This window comes from Muntiacus reevesi, chromosome 3 (genome assembly GCF_963930625.1).
Source record: "Muntiacus reevesi chromosome 3, mMunRee1.1, whole genome shotgun sequence".
Classification (NCBI taxonomy): Eukaryota; Metazoa; Chordata; class Mammalia; order Artiodactyla; family Cervidae; genus Muntiacus; species Muntiacus reevesi.
This window is the reverse complement of record NC_089251.1, coordinates 33,540,802-33,562,380: the sequence shown is the minus strand read 5'-3', so window position 1 is coordinate 33,562,380 and position 21,579 is coordinate 33,540,802. Positions and strand designations below refer to the sequence as shown.

The window sequence follows — 21,579 nt, the reverse complement described above, 5'->3', positions numbered from 1 at the left end:
TGGTATGCAATAGCCTGACCACATTTTAACAGTTAGGGGAACTAAGACTTGGAAGAGAACTTAGTAAATTATATGCTGCTAACAGACTGTTTAAATGTAAGAGAGAAGGTGGAATAAAGGAAGGAAGAAAATAAGGAAGGAAAGGAAGAGAGGAAGAAGAAAAGAGGGAGGGAGACTACAATCAAGTTCAAGGTACTAGTTAAATAAAAACAAACAGACCACAGTATTAAAAAACAACTTGAACTCTGTGAACCAAATCTTTTTCTTCTCATCTTTCTATGATGATACTGTGAAGCAATATTTCTCCCACTTTCTGTCCTATAATTTAGGAAAGGGGACTGGCAAAAAACTGCCCACAGTCTAAAGCCAATCTAATGTCTGGTTTTTTATAAAGTTTTATTGGGACCCAGACATAATCATTCATTTAGATACTGTCATAGTTGCTTTCACGCTGTGACAACAGAGTCAAGTAGTGGTGATAGAGACCACAGGGCCCGCAAGCCTAAAATTTTACTATCGTGCCCTCTAGTGCAGACATCTAGAGCCCCTGATCTAGAGTATGCTTTTCTCTAAGCCCTGATTCTCTACAGTAGGGAGGTGGGACAGGGACAATGAACTAAAAGCAGTCATTTGTCTCCTACTTAATGAAGGAATAAGGGGAAATATCCTGCAGGCTATTTCTAAACCATCTCACTACTTTCCACATGATTAAGTCTCAAATGTAAATTTGGCTCAATTTTAGCAATGATAAATCAGACTTATTACTGGAATAAACAGCACCCTATTTTTACGGCACTTTCTTCCAGGTACACATTCCTACTTTTATAAAAGTATGTCTACTCCTATTTGATTAGACAGAAACTATTTCCTTTCAGATAAGATGAGAGTTTCCTGTGAATTCTTTATGGTCTTTCAAGCACCAGACAACTGTTTTAAGACCAGATTTCACAGGAGTGAATTAAAGCAGTCTTTATTTCTAAAAGCTGCTTATTAAGTGTGACTTTATTGGATCCAAAAAATTTCATAAACTAAAAAGTTTCAAACTTTGAAGCATCATCTAATGGATGGTTCAGAGAAAAAATTTTATAAGGACAAAATTTATTTTCACTAAATAAAAATTCATTGAATTTAAATTCATTTACCAGGATCAGGGGACTTTTTAACATTTGCTATTTTAAGCTTTCTGAGAAACAACTATAATCAATATATTATATATCACCCTAACAAGCTTGCTATATTTTTAAAAAGAAACTATTTAGGGGAAGTTATCAGTTTCCTTCCTAGCAAATATGTAAAACTATATGGACTTTCAAACAATTCTGCATAATAAAGAACAAAGCAAGTATTCATCCATCCAAAAAAAAAAAAAAAATCCAGGGAGATTAATCAGCCAAATTCTCTTTTTTTGGCTGCACAGAATGCAAAACCCTCCCCTCTTCCTAAGGGAAGGTAAGAAGAGTGAGGAATTTTAAAATGCAAATTTACTAAAATTCAGTCTTTGATGACAAGTCACAAAATGTGACTGTCATACACACATTTTTTAAATGATCATGCTATTACCTCTTTCCCCCTACTATATAAAAGAATGATAGCATCCCACTCTTACCAACTTTATTCAACACAGTACTGGAAGTCCTAGTCATAGCAATCAGCTAAGAAAAAGAAATAAAAGGAATCCAAATTGGGAAGAAGTAAAACTGTCACTGTTTGCAGATGACATGATAATATACATAGAAAATCCTAAAGATGCCAGAAAAAGACTACTAGAGCTCATCAATGAATTCACTAAAGATGCAGAACACAAAATTCATATACAGAAATCCATTGCATTTCTACACACTAACAAAGAACTACCAGAAAAAGAAATTAAGAAAACAATTGCATTTATAATCACATCAAAAAAAATAAGATAACTCAGTATAAACTTACCTAAGGAAGTAAAACACCTTTATTCAGAAAATTATAAGTCGCTGATGAAAGACACTGAAGATGACACAACAGATGGAAAGATATAAAATGTTCATACACTGGAAAAATTAATATCATTAATTCTTGATCATACAACACAAGGCAACCTACAGATTCACTACAATATCAATAGCATTTTCCCACATAACTAGAACAAAGAATTCTAAAATTTGTATGAAAACACAAAAGACCTCAAATAGCCAAAACAATCTTGAGGGACAAAGCTGGAGGATAACATGCCCTGACTTCAGACTACACTACAAACCTACAGTAATCAAAACAGTATGGCACTGACACAAAAACAGACGCATAGATCAATGGAACAGAACAAAGACCAGAAACAAACCCACATACTTAAGGTCAATTAATCTATGACAAAGGAGGCAAGAATATTCTATGAAGAAAAGACAGTCTCTTTAATAAACCATGCTTGGAAAATTAGACAGCTACTTGTAAAAGAATGAAATATGAAAATTTTCTCACATATACAAATATAAACTCAAAATTAATTAAAGACCTAAATGTAAGCTCTGAAATCATAAAAATCCTACAAGAAAACATAGGCAGAACACTCTTTAACATAAATCACAGCAATATTTTTTGGATCTGTCTCCTAAGGTGAAGAAAATGAAAGGAAAAATAAATCAACAGGACCTAATTCAATTTAAAAGCTTATGTACAGCAAAGGAAACCATTGACAAAATGAAAAGGTAATCGACTAAATGGGAGAAAATATTTTCAAATAATATAACCAATAAGGGGTTAATATCCAAAATATACAAACAGCTCATATAGCCCAATATCAAAAAAAAAGGAAAAAAAAAAACCATACAAATAGTTCATACAACTCAATAAAAAAATAAAATAAAAAAGACCTAAATAGAAGGGGCAGAAGATCTAAATAGACGTTTCTCCAAAGAATACATACAGATGGCCAACAGGTACATGACAAGATGCTCAACACTGCTAACTATTAGAGAAATGCAAGTCAAAACTACAATAAGGTATCACCTCACAACAGTGAGAATGGCCATCATCAAAAAGTCTACAAATAATAAATGCTGGAGAGGGTATGGCAAAAAATGAACCTGCCTACACTGATATTTTTTGTCCTGTTGTTTTACTCTCTTCGCAGGAACTAAAAGATCCAAAAAGACATTAGTGTTGCAAGGTAGGCGCTTTACTTAAGAGTAGAAAAAGTACTTCATTGTACTTTGGGAGAGGAAATAAAAAACACTTTCCAATTTTGCCAAATAGGTTCTACCTTTTTCCTATCTGACTGGCAAGGAAAGTAAGGGCATAAAAATATAAAGATAGAATTCTTAGAACAGAAAATACAGAAATTTGATTTTGAAGAGGGAAAAAAATTACATAGATTATGATCCAAGAAGTGTTTTTTTTTTTTGCCTTTGGCCTTCAAAAACATGAACAGAGCAACACTAAGTTCAAATAAACAGGATAACCATTCAAACTGATAAGGCCCAACAGATCAAAACAAAGACACTGTAACTATAAATTATGGATTAAAGTGACTATGTGAATAATAATCCTCTCATATACTATTAAATTTTGTTTTAAATGAGCAGAAATAGAGTTTTAACCGAACATATGGAAGTCAGTGAGTCTGTTATGTAAGAGTCTCCAAGGAGACTTTGTTATTCTAATAGAGCACAGTAACTGTTGAAACCAAATTAATTATGCTTGGTAATTACAGGTCTAATATGTATATTTTCCACAACAGGAGTATTGAGAAACTAATATAAATTGCTAACTTTCATTCTCACTTGGATTTCACAACTCCTGGATACAGAGTGGGAAAACAGTCAACTAGAAATTAAAAATGAAAGTTTAATGAGGCACAAAAATCCCATGTTTTACTGAGAGGGAAAAAAGGTAATAAATCCCATGGGTAGAATGCTAAAGTCCTAATCTTTCCTATGGTCTATAGTTTATATTCTGTCAGACTATACTTTAATTTCAATCACTATCAAGAATAATCTCATGTTATTTACAACTACAATACTACACAGGAATACTTGCACGAGGATTTTGTCTTCTCTCTAGACTGTAATAAATACGATTAACTCTCTGCATAACATCAAATTTGGAAGGCAGAAATTTTTCTTACATTACAGCAAAGTTATATCACCACAGGCTAAATATGGCTGAGGCCATACCCAAAACCACATCCACAATAAACTTAAGCCCCTGTCTCAAGGGTTCCTGTTCAGAACTTGCCAGTTCACTAGTCCATTTAGTTTCTTTCACCCGACTTCCCTGTTGGCTCAGTGGTAAAGAATCCACCTGCCAGTGCAGGAGATCCAAGTTCAACGCGTGGGTTGGTAAGATCCCCTGGAGAAAGAAATGGCAACCCACCCCAGTATTCTTGCCTGGAGAATCCCATGGACAGAGTAGTCTGGTGGGCCACAGTTCATGGTGTCACAAAGAGTCGGACACAACTGAGCTACTAAACAACAACAATCACAGCCTGATGTGGATTTGGGTTCCACCTCTCCTCTATAAAGCATTTTGCAGACCCCTTCCCAAAGTAGCAGCTCCCAAGTCATCCCCTGCCCTCATTGTATTTTAAAGTACCATATACACTGGCCTAATTCAATTCTGGATCTCTCCAGGGCAGTCCAACTTTGAAGACGCCTGAGATCAACTGCTAACATACATAAAGAAAATGAAATGCCCTGTAGTACAAAACAGTTAACATGAAATCCTACTTAAAGACAAATGAATATTAAGGTAATTTTTAAGAGAGTCTCTCATCCCCAAAAGATCATTAACCAAAGGCAGTCTTTTTCCCAAGGTTTAATTTGTTTATACTAATTTTATCTTATAAGGAAAGTCCATTTTGAAATTATTTTTAGGGCTACGATTTTAGCTCTTAGGTAACTAACTCACTGGATCTTCATGCAATAAAATTTTTAATAGAATTCATCACCTAAACAAAATGCTGGCAAACAATACAAATATTCAAAGTTAAATAATGACTTAAAAAGCTCAACTGAATTCTCATAATTGATAATCATACATTTTTACCTTGAGCAGGTACGTGGGAATATTGCTGAAATCCACTGGCAACTTCAAAAGGAAACGAGCTGAAAATTCACCAGTCTGCAAGAAATAAAAAAGGTTTAATAATAAGATTAAAATAAAAAATAGATTATGAAGTGACAATTACAGCCAAGGCCACAAGTTCAACCTATTTGAACTGTAGGCATCTTCAATTTGGGTTTCCTAACATCAAGCAAGAAAAGAAAGTTGGAAAAGTTGGGGAGGATCAAAAAGCATTATTAAATTATTAGTTACTAAAAAATACAATTAGAATTTTTAATCTGCATTTTAAATGTGCACTAGAATTATAATGCAGTAGTATTATCTTTCTGTTTTTTAACAGTATGAAAAGAATACATGAATGTGTGATTTTTTTTAATCCAAACAATAGGCACAGACCTGCCCATTCAATTCATCTGATTTTACTAAAGCATTCAGATCATTTCACTAATATTTATAACCCATGGGCTACTGACATAAATCACCATCCTTTATACTACATCTGGAAGTAAGAACAAAGGTCAAACTTCTATCCACATATATAAAGGAGTATATCAGCAGATATCCCAAATAAGACTCTAAACTCCTGATGATCTGTTAATATCATTATCATCAACTAAAATTTTTCAGCAGTTCTATGAACTAGTCTCTATAGGAAAGATGTACAGGGGTTTTGTGATTTAAAACATTTAACCAAGTTAAATAATAACTTCTATTTTTTTTTTCTGAAACAGAAAACTCATGTAAAAGAAAAAAGTTTCCCTCTCAATTTACAATGGCAAATCATCATAATTTATTGTATATTTTGATGGGAAAGACTAAGGAATGACATTAAAAAAAAAAAAGAAAAACAACTCTGTCATGGTCTAGAAGGAGGGGTTTTTCCACCTGTGCTATGCAGACACCTCAGGGTTCTAAGAAACTTCGGCAAAGGCAACAAAGAGGGGTGTGAGCTAGTAAGGTTCTACATCTTTCAGCCTCTCTGGCAGCAAAGCCTGCAGCGCAGCTTGGGATTTACTTATGATACCATGGGTTTTCTTACGATGTGCTGTTTGAACAAAGAACTCTCGGGATGAGCTAGAACTACTCTATAGAGTGGTCTCTGCCTTTTTCATATTATGACCATTAAAGAGCTCCCTGAATCTCTACCTCTTCCCTCCTGACAAAACAAGCACTTCAAACTCCTTAACACATCTTTAAATATAGCAAGCATTTATAAATATTTTTTATGGATGAGTGGATGAACACACTTAAGGATGTATGCACACCTCTTATATAAGATTTCACAAGAGTCACCACTCCTTTCTACAAATACCCAAGTGACTGGCTTCAAGGTCCTGGCCCTAACTGTGACCTAAAACCTTGAAAATGCAAACAGAAATATAAACCTTGAGCTCAAAAGATAAAAATGATAGCTACCATCCGCATAGTTGTATGTTGTTTGTTTTACTGCATACAACATTTTTTATTAACTAACATCAATCTCTGGCTAAGGACAGAGTACTTCTTCAACCCCACAAGCCTAATCCCATGACAGAAAAGGCAAAAAACAGAGAACCAAACGGCCAGAATCAATGCTGAGGTCCCAGAAGTCATCATGCCACCAGGAATGCCAATGGTAAGAAACGATGCTACTCCTTAGGACTCAGCAGCTGTGCTCTTCCTTTGATATTTGTTCCTCTTTACAGTAAATGCGAATTCCATTCTTCCGGTTTCTCAAGCCAGAAACCTCAGAATCATCTTTGACATAGGATGGAACCCCAATCGCATAGGTTACTCACAACTGAACACCTAAGAGAACAGCTGAGAGCCACTTAAGGATCTATAAACAGCTCGTCATGGTGGACGGGAGGAGGAGGTCTGTGAAAGAGTCTAATAAAATTCTTACCTTCTGTTATAGTCCCAGATTATTAGAAAGTGTGGTTTTAGTATTCTGTGAAGTTGCTAGAAGACTAACATACCCTGTAAAGTGTGAGTACAAGAGGTCATACTTTGAAAGGGTATGTATGGGAGAAACAGAATTATATAGGAACTTACAAGAGGAGAATATGGGGCTTTCCTGCAGACTCAGAGGGTAAAGAGTCTGCCAGCAATGCAGGAGACCTGGGTTCCATCCCTGGGTTGGGAAGATCCCCTGGAGAAGGAAATGGCAACCCATTCCAGTATTCTTGCCTGTAGAATTCCATGGACAGAGGAGCCTGGCAGGCTACAGTCCATGGGATCGCAGAATTGGACACGACGGAGCAACTAACACATAAGAGCGTAATCCAGCCCAGTGAGATTTTGGAAAGAACAGAAAAGTCTCCCTTGAGTGATGCATACAGTGCTAAAGAGGGAGGAAGACTCATCAAAGAATACAGGTTCCCAGCAATGGTCCCTCTTTTCCATCTTCTGTAAACTCTATTTTTCCCTCTTTACCCACTCACTTCCATCAGCGTGCAAACATCATTTGACAGGTCTTTCTTGACTTCATACCCTCTTTAGGTCCCATCTCATTTCTCTGTTCTACTATACAAAATTATCTTCTCTAGAGATTACTCTATATTTGAGGTCTACATTTTCTCTTCTATTTTTCTCTCCAAAAGCCTCTTAAGTCAGCCCTGCCACCACATCCCTCTCCCAAAACAGCTCATGAAGGTCACCAGTGACCACACCATTGCCAAATCTAATGTCCTTTCTCAGTCTTTATCTTCTTGCTGTTCTATCAGCAGCATTCCAGCATAGCTGATCACTCTTTTCCTGGAACCTTCTCTACTTGATTTCCAAGAGCCAGTCTGTCTGAGCTTTTTATTTCACTGGCCCTCCCTCTGGTCTCCCCAACCTCTTAACACTGCTGTGTACCAGCGCTTCTCCCCAAGACCTCTTTTCTTTACACTCCCCAGGTGACTCCATCCAGGTTCCTGATTTTATGCTGGGATAATTCTCAAGTATTTTATCTCCATCTCAAATCTTTTTCTACTTCAAGTTTCATTTATCCAGCTATGACAACAAAAACCCAAATCTTGATTTTGTACTTTCCCTTTGATATTCATTTCTCATTTCAGAGAACGGCAATTTCATTCTTTCTATCTCTCAAGCCAAAAAAACTTCAGCATCACCCTTGACTCTTAAGTTTCTCTCTCTTCCACATTCCAAGTGGCAGCAAATCCTGCTGACTCTACTGTCAGTTTATATCCTCAGTCTGGCCACATTCCACCACCTCCATAGCCATCTGACCCGAGCCATTGTTATCTCCAGCCTGGATGACTGCAACCACACCTAAACGCTTCAGCCATTGCTCATGTGCAACTGATTCCCATCACCACAGGAAGAGAAATTCTTTCAATGTTCATCAGATTACATTTCTCCTTGGCTCAAAAGTCTTAGATGGTAGGGATTTAGCTTCTTTATAGAGGCATCTGACAAGATAACAACTGACCAAAGATGTGAAAGAGGTGAGGAAGTAAACCATATGAAACATGGGTGGAAATATCTCAGGTAAAGAGAACAAGCATAAAAAGGCTTGATGCAGAAAAAAAAAAAAGGCTTGATGCAGGAGTCCACCTGGATGTTCAAGAAACAGCAAGGTCAGTGTCTCTGGAACAAATAAGCACTAACACTGACCTCAGGTCTCCTAGAAACTTCCCCAGTGTGCACCACTGCTAAACCCCTGCAGGCTGTGCAAGAAGCACGCATAAAATGAGTGAACATTAAATGCCTACTAGATAAACTCCCTACCAATCAATAAATAGCCATTTCTACCTACTAGCCTAAAAATGTCAACCTGTAGGTTAAAATGTTAAAGTTAACAAACTCCGACCTTTTAGTTTGTTAGACTCAATGGCTCTTATAGTATTTTTGAAAACAACAACAAAAGAAGTGAAATGTGCAATTTAAAAAATTAAAAACTCTCTACATATAAGGTAATCGGAAGATATTCACATATTTAGCCCTTGGACTCATTTGAACTGCCAGTTATTTTAGTCCATGGGCTGCATTTTAGCTCTTTTGCCCTATTTTAGCTTGCACAATGTATTTTTATTCTACTGGCTATTTTTGACCAACATTCTTTTAAAAATGCTCAGACGATCCCTACTTTATCCCTTCTCAAAATGTTGATCCTAGAACTAATATAAATTTATGTTTGGTGGCAAAAGACTGATTTATACAGCTAAATTCATAATAAAAGAAATGTTGATCTCAGGATTAATATTAATTGGTTTATCAGAAATGGGCTGATTTAAATAACTAAATTAATAATTTAAAAAAAGCTTAAGAGTGTGAAAAGAATTTGAACTTTTTGGAAACCATAAAAAGTGCTTTATGATCTCTAACTTTCAAGCCTACTATACATTCTTTATTTTGCCTTTGAGAGAACAAAGAAAATTTTGCACTTGTTTCTAACAGCATTAGAAACGTTGGAGACTAATATTCTAGAATTCAGTTTTCAGTTGCCACGGATTTTCCTTACAACCTGTAAGTGAACCCTTTTTGGTGAAACTGAGTAAACAGTGATTGAAAACATATCTTAATGTAAAATTTGAGCCCTAAACACTACATGAGGAGCATAACACAAGTGAAAACTCACATTCGACCTCAGACAGCGACTCTTCCTGTGTTTTTATATTTGAAGTTCCAACAGTTATTCAAGCAATTTACAGCCACTCTGTTGCAACATCAAAGACTGCTTCCATAGCAATCTTTCCTGTAAGCCGAAAAGGAGACATTTAGATGCAGCCAAGTCAACAGAATCATCTGATTTCCTTTTTGTCAATCCTTGGTCAAATCTCCTCTTTGATAGACACAGAAGATGATCTGACCTACGACCGTTAAAATGTCAGCCGTTCTGCCAACTGCTTTAATGGCAATTTCCCCAGCATTAGCAATAAATACGCACATCCTCCCTTTTCTTCAAGTTATAGTACATTGGCAAGTAAGTTAAACTAACAACACTGAGTTTTGGCAGTTTATTAGGTTTAAGCTTTTCTTCTGGTAACAGCAGCTGTGTTCTCTTTTCCTTTCAGAAGTGGCAGGTAGACATCTTGTGCAGAATGGATTCCAAAATATGGTTGCTCTGCAAAGTGAAATTGTACTTCCTTTCTTAGAGACAGTCTGCTGTCAACAAACAAGCTGTCATCTGAAATTGACTGTCTTAATGCTTAGGTGGCTAAAAGCTAAGAAATACTCAAGAGTGACTAACTTCAGCTGGGTGACAGCTTGGTAAAGATGAACCTTCAAATGGACTCAGAACCAACAGCCTAAATCTAGAGACTGTTCCTTGTTAAACACGTAATTATCTACCACAGGTGAGAAGGGAAGTCAAAGTTAGTCTAATTAGAACATCTCACACTTCACAAAACTGTTTTCTAAGATATATCATTTAATTATTCCCAAAGCCCAGTTCAGTAGGTATAATTCATTTACATCTACTTTAGAAATGAGAAAACTAAGGCTTAGAACAGTCAAGAAGCCTGCCTGAAGTCATAGAGAGTGTAACAGAGTCAAAACTCAACCTCAAGATTCAAAAGTTATTCATCCATTCATTATTGTGGATTAAGAGCCTCACATGTGCCAGGCCTTATATGAGGCACTGCAAATACAATGAGTAAAAGAAATATGATCCCTGCCCTCCTGGAACTCATATTCTAGTGAGTGAGTCAGTCATTAATCCAAAATAAAATAATACTCCTATAAATTAAAATCTCCAAAAAATAATATCCATAAAAGGGCAGAGTGCTCTGAGAGCATATTCAGGAAGACCTGGTCTGAAGCCCCTGTCCAGGCTTTGGGGCTCATGACTTGAGGGAACTTTAAAAAGTTGAGTCAAAAGACCGTGTGGAAAAATAAACAATCAATACCAGCCAGGAACTGATAAATGTCTTCTATTCTGAAGAAAAGACAAAATACCAGCCAGGAAAATTGTGAAGAGGAAAAGCAACGAAAGGAGGCTAGCTATACCAAACGGCAAAGCATCATATAAACACACAGTAATTATAGCAGGACAGTCTGCTGTTACATCAGCAGACATACTAATGGAACAGGAAATCAGTCCAGAAGATTTAGTGCCTGGGTGATGTGGGACAACTGCGTAGCCATCTAGAAATAAATAAGACTTAGACCCATATTTCACATCATCTATAAGGAAAAACTCCAAGTGGACTAAGGATTTCAGTGTAAAAACTGAAACCATATAGAAGAAAACACTGACAAATGTCTTTATAAAACCTTGCAGCAGAGAATGACTTTATAATTCAAAAGCCACAAAAGAAAAGATAGACAAACTTGACTACCTGATCATAAAAATTGTTGGGATGATAAAAACCACCATCAGCAAAGTTAAAAGACAACTGGCAAATTGAGGGAAGTATATTTGCAATTCCATCGCAAACAGCAATGCTCTTAATGAAGAGATTAAAAACCCAAGAGAACAAAAAGAAAGGATAAACAGAAAAGAAATACAAGAGACTCTTAAGCATATGAAAAAAATGCTTAACCTCATTCATATCAAAATAAATACAAATTAAAACTAAACTGAGCATCATTTTTCACCAAACAGACTGGGAGAAACCTATCAGCACTTTAAAGATAGCACTGCACTATCTTCTGACCTCCACTGTTTTTAATGAAAAGTTAGTGGTGACATATAGGTAACTTTCACCTATATGTAAAGTGTTCCCTTCTGTGGTGGTTAAGATTTTCTCTTTATGTCTGGTTTTCAGTATTTTGACTATGACGTGCCTTGTTTTTTCCCTGCATTTGTCTTGGTTGGGGTGTGTTGAGATTCTTAAGTCTGTAAATGCATGTCTTCCATTCTATCTGAAAATATCTGGGCATTATTTAACCAAATATTTTCCTGCTTTCTTTCACATATATTAGACGTTTAGATTTTATCCCATAAGCTCTGCTTTCCCTTCTAAGTATCAACCTCCCATCTAATATCTGCCTCCTTTTGATCACTCTCCAGTGCCTTAAGGTACACGGCTTTATATCTGTGGATGGGTTAGTCTAACAGGAGCTACCTGGCCATTATGCAAAGCAGAACATGACAGAAATCTACAAATATGTTTAATTTACGACTGGCAATGCTGTGGAGAAACAACCACTCTCATATGTTGCTGCTGGGTTAATAAATTGGTATAAACATTCTGAGGGCATTCTGGTGATAAAATTATAAACACATATAATCTTTATTCTAGCAATTCCATTTCTAGTTATTTATCTTATAGACATACTGGAACACAGACAAAGTCACATGTACAAGATTATTTACCACAGTGTTATTTGTAACAGTGAAAGACTTAAAACAACTTTAATGCCCAACAATAAAATTCATACTAAATAAATTACGGTTCAATTATTCAGTGTAAAAATATACAATCATTTTTTTTAAAGGAATGCTTATATGGATAAAAGATCTGAACTATATAAAGTCAGAAGTAAGCTGCAAAACAGAGTACATAATATATGTTACCATTTGCATAAAAAGGGGGGACTATCTATGTATATAGGGGCTTCCCAGGTGGCACGAGTGGTAAACAGCCCATCTGCCAATGCAGGAGACAGGAGAGATGCAAGTTTGATCCCTGGGTTGGGAAGATCCCCTGGAGGAAGGCAAAGAAACCCACTCCAGTATTCCTGCCTGGAGAATCCCATGGACACAGGAGCCTGGCAGGCTAGTCCATAGGGTCGCACAGAGTCAGACATGACTTAGCAACTTAGCATGCACACATGCATATATGTATGTGTATGTATGTATGTGTGTATTTGCATTTGCTTGTATGTGCATAAAGAAACCCTGAAAAACTACACTGGATAAAAGCTACACCAGCGCTTTCTGGGGTAGGAGAAAGAAAGGAAGGAGGTTTGATTTGGGTGGACACAAGACAATGATAGGAGGGAGACTTTTTACTATGTACATTTTGATTTCTGAACACTAGAATATATTACCCACTCAAAAAAATTTAAGAGATTTGAAAAATAAAGCTAGAAGTGTGTATAATGAGATGCTCATAATCATGCACTCATACATATATTCAACAAGCATTTATTGAGCACCCACCATGCCAAGTACCAGGCTGGATAATAGAGATGTTAAGATCAACAAAATACAGTCTGTGTATTCACAGAGCTTAAAGTCTATCTTGACAGACAGACAACATATTACAAAGGGATGCCCGAAGGGAGATATTTACAGGATGCATTGGAGGTAACCAAGTTAGGACTCTTAGTTTCAGGTGAGAGAATTCTAATTCAAACTAAACTGGGCAAATAAAAGATAATTTATTTTAAAGATAGGCGGTATCTCAGGGAATCTAAGATTTTAGAAGCAGCCCAGCCTCAGTTCAAAGAACTCTAATGCCCCCAGGACCTTCTGTCTTTTATCTCTGCTCTCGTGTTTCATCTTACTCTCTATTTACCACTTTCTGATTCTTTTGACTAGATAATTTGAGGGGAAAAAAGGTCCCAGATACACATGTAACAGACCAGCTACTCTTAACAAGACCAATCTTACTCTCACAACTAACTCCAAACTCCTAGACAAGAACTCTGCTTGACTCAGGTGCCTCCTGATCTAATCAACACTATTTCCACAGTTTTTACAATGAAAAAGTTACTGTTACCACAAATTCATTGAAAAGCATTGAAAACCAGGCAACTCTTTGGGAAAGGTAGGGTACAGTTATACATACACTTCCCCAAAGCCCTAAAAAAGTCTGAGGGCCTGTCTTACAGAACACTTCAAATACGAGATTCTTCATCTTTTTCCTTTTATATGTAGAGAGAAGCCTTTAAAAACTGGACTCAATCAGTCCTTTGAAGATACTCATACTTTCTCCTTATGCTGAGGAAATTGTGCAAGGGGTGCCCCCAACAGCTAAGTACCACCAAAAATGCGGCAAAGCACCCAAGACTTCAGAACCAACAAGTGGCCTCACAAATACAAGTGAGGTGACCCAATTCCAGTCCTTCCTCATACGTTGCTCTGTGAGGTGCAGGCAAAGATTTCCACTGTGCTTCATGTTTCTGTAAAACCAGGTTTTTTCTACTCGATGGGCCCTGCTGCTAAAGGAAAGTTAGAATTTTCTACTGATACTTACATTAAAAATAATAATAATAATAAAGGTCCTTTTAAAGATCAGTAGTCACCTATCATATTCACTTTAAACATCTTGAGATATAAAGCAATTTAGGCCCAAACATATACACCCACACACACACACACACAAGTACTTTTAGTGAATAAAGTAAAAACCTGAGAAATAAACTGTTGTGACAAGATCCTAAGTACTCTTAGTGACATACAGGTCAAAATCCAATATAACAAATTCCATTACACAAACAAGAAAAATGTTTGTGTTGTTGGTTCTATTACTTTAAATAATGTTCAACTCCTAATAGTTCCATGCGGTTAAAAACAAAAGCAAACAAACCTGGACAATTATAAGTGACTCTAATAGATTTCACTACCATGCTACACATTTTTCCAAAGGAGCAACCATAAATTTTATCCTGCCACAGGTGAAATGCCTCAGAGTTTAACTCCCAAGTGGCATAAATTAAACAGAGATGATGAGAAGCCCCCTGTATCCCCTGCTCCATGTGGCAGAATGGTGTCACCAGAATATCTACTCCATCATCGTGGCCAGCAGTGAAAGGGTCACCCTCTCCCAGACCCTCCAGCTATTCTGATCTTTCTATGCAATTTGACATTATTTAACATTTTCTAATAGCCATATTTAAAAAGGTTTAAAAAAAGGTGAAATTAATTTTAATAATAGACCCAAGTATATCCAGAATACTATCATTTCTGCATATAATCAACATGAAAAATTATTAATGAGACCATTTTCTGTGCCAGTTTTCTGAACTCTGCTGTGTATTTCATATCTGCATACATCTCAGTTCAGACCAGCCACATTTCAAGTGCTCAGTAGCCACACGTATGTTATATGACTAGTGTATGACACAGTTTGTTGTGATCCACAGAGTCAAAGGCTTTAGCATAGTCAATGAAGCAGAAGTAAGATGTTTTTCTGGAATTCTCTTGCTTTTTCTATGATCCAATGGAGTTGGCAATTTGATCTCTTGTTCCTTTGCCTTTCCTAAATCCAGTTTGAACATCTGAAAGTTCACTGTTCACGTATTGTTGAAGCCTCTGCCCTAAAGGAGCTTACACTCGAACCACCCTGTTATAAAATTAATCAAACAAGGAGACCATAAGGATGAGATGACTCTAATGCCTTGGTAGCCAACTTAGGCAAAAGGAAACCTAAGCCAGAATCAGTTCCTGTAAATGCCTTAAGATTAAGAAGAACAGCCAGTCACAAACAGCCAACTAGTCTTTCCCAAATAATGCAACCACTTCAAGCTCTAGCCAAACAACAGGCTTGCTTTTTTTCCAAGTCCTCTCTGTAAATCCCTTGCCCATAACTCTAAGGAGCAGAATGCTCCTAACCACGCTGCATCAACATTTGCTCAAATAAACTCTTAAAAATTTTAGTATGTCTCAGTTTATCTTTTAACACTGCTCATATACTTTCCTTCAAACATAATGTCACAGCAAGCTTGGATGACAAAAGCATGTCATTAATTCAGATGAGGAGCTATCATGAAATGGCTCCTTTCTTCTCTGCATGGTATTTTTAAATGTTGCCAGAGTTTAATTTATAAGCCATAAATTCTTAAAATCTTACTGGGATTTGTGGCCAGGTGCAGCAAAAAAAAGGGGGGGGTAATTGTTTCAGTCTCCATCATATATCATTATTAAGAAAATTCCCACAAAAGGAAAAAAAAATCAGTTGCTAAAAAAATGTTTTATCTCACAGATTACCCATTGGTGATCTTTAATATGTAAAATATGTGAAAATATGTGGTTTTAGAACATCTCAAAACATTCTTTTCATAGCAGGAAAGAAAAATGCCTTTGATCAAAATATTAGGGATGATAAACTAACTTTGAGCTCTGGGAATTAAAACAAAAGCCAAAGAAAAATTCACAAATTTGCTTACTGTTACTATTGTTACTATTAACTGACATTGGTTCTTTAGATACTACTGACTCAAGCAGGAAAGCAGTTGATTATTTACAGTATAAAGTAAGAACTTAAATTTTGTCCATTGAGAAAACTTATAATGTACCTTTATGTTGATATATTGTATCAAAACAGTATATATAATTTTAGTATTTATAGCTTACATTAGGACATTCATTAAAATTAAAATTCTAATCTTAAAAATAACTGCTCAAATAGCAGGAGGGACGTCTTTGTGGTAATCTGTATCTTGACTACAGTGGTAGTTATAGGAAATTACTCAAGTGATAAAATGGCATACACATACATTTTATCAACGTCAATTTCTTGGTTATATAAAACATAACCACTGGGGGAAACCAGGTGAAGGGTATACAAGACCTCTCTGTACTATTTTGCAACTTCTTGTGAATCTGTAACTATTTAATATATGTTCTTAAAATTACTCTGATCATGCAAGAATATTAGAATTGTTCATTCTGAACAGGTAACCTTGCATCCCAATGTATTTGTGCTTCTCTCAATTTAAAAAAAATTGGCATTTATTAAAAATTATAAAACCAACACAGACTAAGAAAACAGTGTTCAAAACTCTACTCATTAAACTCTACTCATTAAAGGAGACGGACAAAGCAATAAGAGAGATGGATTCATAAAAAGATCATGGCAAAGAATTAAAGAGTTTGTGATTTTTTATTTTATTTTAGTGTTTATTTTCAAATGTGCACTTGCTGAAATCCTCTAGCTGGAAACTGAGGAGAAAAAAGAAGAGTGTCTGCAATGACATGGAGAAGCACTGTATTTCAAGTTAACATGCTTGTCAGAAGGCTGACAGGAGATGAGAGCCTTCGCTCCCTCTTCTACATGGTTTTAAAATTTTTCCTTTTGCCAACCGATGGTAAAACGGAAGAGGCATCTCAGGATTTTAAGAGCAGAAACGGAAGGTTAAGAATGTAAACATACGTTCTAGAAAGAAAACTTCAGTAATGGCAAGGGTGGAAACAGAAAGGGGAATAGAAAGCCACCACACTCTCAAATGAACACAGGATGCTGTAATCCAAAGGTCTTCAATCATTATGCACAGTCTTAGGTTCCTTACAGAAAATATTTATCAGATGGACTAGTAGGATCAGGAGAACCACAATACACGGATTCACATTCACCCAGGAAAAACATATTGATTCTTACTCTATTTTATTAAAAGAATATATTAGCTTTCATATTTGATTTCCTATATCAATTTATTTCATATTAAAATGTTTTCTTGCTACAATAAGACGTAATAGATGTGATTTACTGATCCGTAAACCAGTCATATGAATACTTATAATTCTTGTCTCCCACATATGCTATGCCTATAAGTTTTTCTTTCTTTTTTGGGGGCTGCACCACATGGCTTGCAGGATCTTAGTTCCCCAACCAGAGAGAACCTGGGCCCCCTGCAGTGGAAGTCCTAATCGCTGAACGCTGGGGAATTTCCCTCTTTAAGTTTTTCTGCAACCGTATAACCCACTGACCTCCTCTACCTATAGTGCTACTTATCTCCACCTTCCTTTAGGGCCTAGGTCAGTTCCGGTTCACCAGTGAAGGCTCCATAGTTACTTCATTTCTCAGTGATTGGGTCTTCTTCTGAATTCATATACAGGCTGTCCATTCCATTTGAGGCAATCTATTTAACGTTGCTATTTCATTTTTTACAAATACATGCTGAGTCTTCTTAACTGGATTTTAACACCTTCAAGAGCAAAAGCCAGGAGTACTTTTTTTTTAACTTGAATCATTAGCAGCGTAGTAGACTTTCTATATCAGTTTTACACTGGCTTAGCCCTGTTGAATTACATCTTATGGGTATGGTGCACCATTCCAGAGCATGTAATTTAAAATACTGATTCTGTAGTCTTTCAAAATAATTATCATTCCAAGCTCTGTGTTATCAGAAAAACTGAAAAGCATGCCTTTAATTACCTAGTAAAAGAATGAACAAAATAGGATCAAAGGAGCAGCTCTGTGACATTTCACAAGACATCTGATGGCAAACTAGATGTACATCCAATCTCTTAGATGTAGCTCTTCCAGAGACTCAGACAACTAAGAAAGGGGCACAAAGTACAATACTAAGAGAGAATGACTGAATGCTTTACTGAAAATGAGACAATCTAATAATATACACCTTCCTTAAAAGGATAAAATAAGTTTGCCATAACTGTTTCTTAGTTACCTAACTATTCTTCCAACTGCATTCTTATTTAAATCATCCACTTAAAGACCTGAGTGCAATTTCTTTTAAAAATCTCCAGAATGTTTTTACTTTCTACAGCCCTGAGGATCTTTCTGCTTCTCCATTTCTCAAAGATAATACCTCTGAAGCACATCTGCCCATTTCTTTGGTTTCTTCAGCCCTGAAACAGAGCCCCTAGAAGAAGTGCAGCCTGGCCAACAACTTGATTTTAGCCCAGGGAGCCCCACCTTGGACTTCTGACCACCAGAACTACAAGGTAATATATCTGTTGTTTTAAGCTACCAAGGTCGTGGTAATTTGTTACAGCAGCAATAGGAAACGAATACAGCCTCTGATTCAAAAGATCTCACCTAAAAATCAAACTCCTTTCTTTCTGCTAAGGTCCCATGTTTGTCAACCAAATTCTTAGGGTGTATTTGAATTCCAGTAGCAAGTTATCCTTTAACATATTCCTGAAGCAGGACATCAAGCTCCAATGTGTTTCATCCTGCAAGACTCACCTTTATGTTCTGTTTTTGGACCAGGAACTGACTCATATACCTGTTTTTTAACTTCTAGTGTCTCAGCTCCTACTTCCATTGATCTCCTCCTTGGGTTGGTTTGCTGTAAGCTTAACCTCTAATTGTCCACCTTGTCTTGTTACAAGGTTCTCAGTTTTATTACTTCCCCTCAGTCCATAATCATTGCCCTGATTCTTACAAACTACTCAACAGCATATGAAAATAAACTGGGGGTAAACATAGCAGTAGTATGTTTTATAAGTAAAGAATGGATTATCAGTAACATTAAATTGAAAGTTTTAAATATACTATAAATTCAAACTATCTAACTATACTCCTACACTCAGAAGAACTACAACTCAAGTATTAGCTGGGCCAATGAACATAATTTCAAACATTCTTAGATCAGAAATGGCACCATAAAACTGGATAAATTTAAAGTCAGCCTTAATATTAAAAGGGGGAATTAGGTAGGAAGGAAAATCCTAAAAACTAAAGACCAATTAGTTTGACAGTAATTCCTGTCTTTAAAGGAATCTATCAGTACTAAAGACAACACAAACAGGTTCATCAAGAAGTCATGCCAAATTAACCTAATAACTCTTTTGAAAGGACAACTAAATTGATTGTTTAATAAGAGAAATGCTTGGATTAGAGGATAAACTAAGTTCAGTGAAGTTTTCCTTACTATCCATATGAATAGATCACAGTTTCAAAATAATAGTTTAAAACCTTGAACTCTGCACTATTTGTAGAAATATAAAATGGTGCAGCCACTATGGAAAACAGTACAGAAATTTCTCAAAAAAAAAAAAAAATTAAAAACAGAATTAGCAATATGATCCAGCAATCCTACTCTGGGGGATGTATTCAAAAGAATTCAAAGTAGTATCTTTATATATACGCAGGTGTAGTCAGCATTATTCACAATAGCCAGGAGGTGAAAGCAATACAAATGCTGACTGACGGATGAATGGATACACAAAATGGGTGGCATAAGTGTACACTGGAATACCAAGCAGTCTTAAAAAGGTGAGAAATCCTGTCACATGCTACAACATCAATGAACCTCAAAGACAGTATGCTAAGCAAAATAAGCCAATCACAAAAAGACAAAATGCTAGATGATTCCACTTATATGAGATGTCTAAAGGAGTCAAAATCATACAGACGGGAAGTAGAAAGGTAGCTGCCAAGGGCTGGAGGGAAATGGAGTTAGTGTTTAAATTGGTCCAGAGTTTCAGTTCTACAAGATGGAAAAGCTCTAGAGAGTGACTGCACAGCAATGTGAACAAACTTAATACTACTTCACTGTATACTTACAAATGGTTAAGATGACAAATTTAATTTTACGTGTCTTTTACCACAATAAAATAAACAAAATAAATTTACAAAATAACAGACAAACAAAAAAAAAACCTTGAACTGAACAAACAAGATGATTTGTAACAAGGATAAATTTTAGTCTCACTGATTCAAAGGCATTAATCACATATAAGACCTTGGAAAACATGTCCTTTGAGAAAGAGCTAAAGAGCAAGATGGGAGAGGTATGTTTAACCTAAGAAAAGACAGACTGAGAGAAATCTGAAAGGCTTAACACAGAGAAGGGAACCTAAACTTACTTTGTGTTTAAATAAACTAGAGTTTACTCATTCATTCATTCATTCATTCATTCACTCAACAAATGTTTATGGAATGTAAACAATATGCCAGGCACTGTTCTAAGTATTTACGATATTTCCAGTGAACAAATATCTCTGCTTTTGTGGAATTTTACATTCCATTGGGGGGAGACAAACAGCAAACATAATAAGTGTGGTAGGCTTCCGATGTGATCTCTGGTGGGATTCACACTCTTGTGTAATGCCTCCCCTGTGTGTACGTTGGACTTAAGCAGAATATATCAAAAGTTTTTTATAGACATGATGCTAGTGCACATTTAATAGACTACAGTGTAGTGTAAACATAACTCATATGTGTATCAGGAAACCAAAAAATTCATGCAACTCACTTTATTTTGATATTTGCTTATTTGCAGTGGTCTGAAACCAAACCCACAGTATTTCCCAAGTATGCAAGTACATGAAATGTTCAGAAAAGAAAATCTATTCACAGAAACTCAATTAGTGGTTGCCCAAAACTGGGGGTGGGAATAGAATTAACTATAAATGGGCATTGAGGGATATCACTGGCATGATGGAACCATTCGAAAACTGGATTGATGATGGTTGTTCAACTTGCTTTACACTTAAAACAGGTGGATATATGATATAAAAATAATACCTCAAAAAAAGTTGTTTAAAAAAATTGGGGGTGTTAATACAGCCATTTCTAAGAAAGTCACATATGAGCAAAATCTTTGAGGAGGAAGGGCATTAGCTTTGTGATTATACAGGGGAAACAAGCCAGATGACAGGAAAGCTATGCACAGATCCAAGGGCAGGGGCATGTCTGGTGTGTCTACAGCACACAGAGGCGCTAGTGTGGCTGAGATGATTATTTTTAGACAGGAAAGCAGGAGATGAAGAGAGAGCAGGAACGATGGATGGAGGATGATGGTGACGGGAATCAGGCTGAGCTCTTCTATACCCCTGGAAAGACGGTGGCTTTTACTGTGAGAGAAAAAGAGAGGGATATGAAAGTTCTGGGCAGAGGAGTGATACACTCTGGCTTGTGTCTTTAAAGGATCACACAATGTAAAAGAAATTATAAAAGGCTCCACATAAGCTAGTTACCTCCGGAGTTACTGACCTCTCTCGTCTGACTGAGATATCACATACTTTCTCATAATTCA

The 21,579-nt window shown here is 36.3% G+C and overlaps 1 protein-coding gene across 1 annotated transcript in view; it reads right to left on the bottom strand.

The window, feature by feature from the left end:
- BABAM2 (BRISC and BRCA1 A complex member 2) overlaps window positions 1-21,579 on the bottom strand; it is a 393,777-nt gene that overhangs the window by 252,607 nt on the left and 119,591 nt on the right. Inside the window, exon 6 of the mRNA XM_065927231.1 lies at window positions 5,017-5,091. Within this exon, the coding sequence (XP_065783303.1) occupies window positions 5,017-5,091 (75 nt within the window). The remainder of the gene's footprint in view (window positions 1-5,016; window positions 5,092-21,579) is intronic.